The sequence below is a fragment of the Sinocyclocheilus grahami genome, unplaced genomic scaffold (assembly GCF_001515645.1).
Source record: "Sinocyclocheilus grahami isolate Dianchi unplaced genomic scaffold, SAMN03320097.WGS_v1.1 scaffold8230.1, whole genome shotgun sequence".
NCBI classification, from domain to species: Eukaryota; Metazoa; Chordata; class Actinopteri; order Cypriniformes; family Cyprinidae; genus Sinocyclocheilus; species Sinocyclocheilus grahami.
Window position 1 is genome coordinate 7,461 of NW_015511948.1, and position 552 is coordinate 8,012.

The 552-nt window shown below is 45.5% G+C and overlaps 1 protein-coding gene across 1 annotated transcript in view; it reads left to right on the plus strand.

Annotated features, from left to right (window-relative positions):
• Nucleotides 1-552, plus strand: part of umps (uridine monophosphate synthetase) — a 3,630-nt gene that overhangs the window by 1,517 nt on the left and 1,561 nt on the right. Inside the window, exon 3 of the mRNA XM_016264011.1 lies at nucleotides 123-551. Coding sequence (XP_016119497.1) covers nucleotides 123-551 — 429 coding nt within the window. The remainder of the gene's footprint in view (nucleotides 1-122; nucleotide 552) is intronic.

Here is a 552-nt window from a genome sequence, read left to right on the forward strand (position 1 = left end):
ATTACTCAAATTAAAATGGAAAATATAAAAATTAATTCAAATATTAATAAATGCTGTAATAGTATCTTAATGATACTAAAATAACACTGACCTGTATTGATTTGTATTTTGATATCCCCCAGGAACGAAACGTCTCGTCGAGGGAACCATCCACCCCGGTGACAGATGTCTAATCGTAGAGGATGTCGTGACCAGTGGCAGCAGTGTTCTAGAAACCGCTGAGGTGCTTGAGAAGGAAGGTCTGAAGATCACGGATGCCGTCGTGTTAATGGACCGAGAGCAGGGAGGCAGAGCCAGGCTAGCTGACCGTGGCATCACTCTACATTCAGTCATTTCTGTCTCCAGACTTCTGGATGTGTTACATAAAGCTGGTCGAATAGACACGGCCACTTCTCAGAACGCTGAGAGGTTCATTCAAGAAAATAACACCTACATATCAACAAAGACGAATGGCTTCTCGGCTCCTAAAAAGAGCTGTAAGGAGCTCAGCTATGGGGCTCGGGCTGCATTGCCAGACACTCACCCTCTCGCTGCCCGCCTGCTGAAGATCAC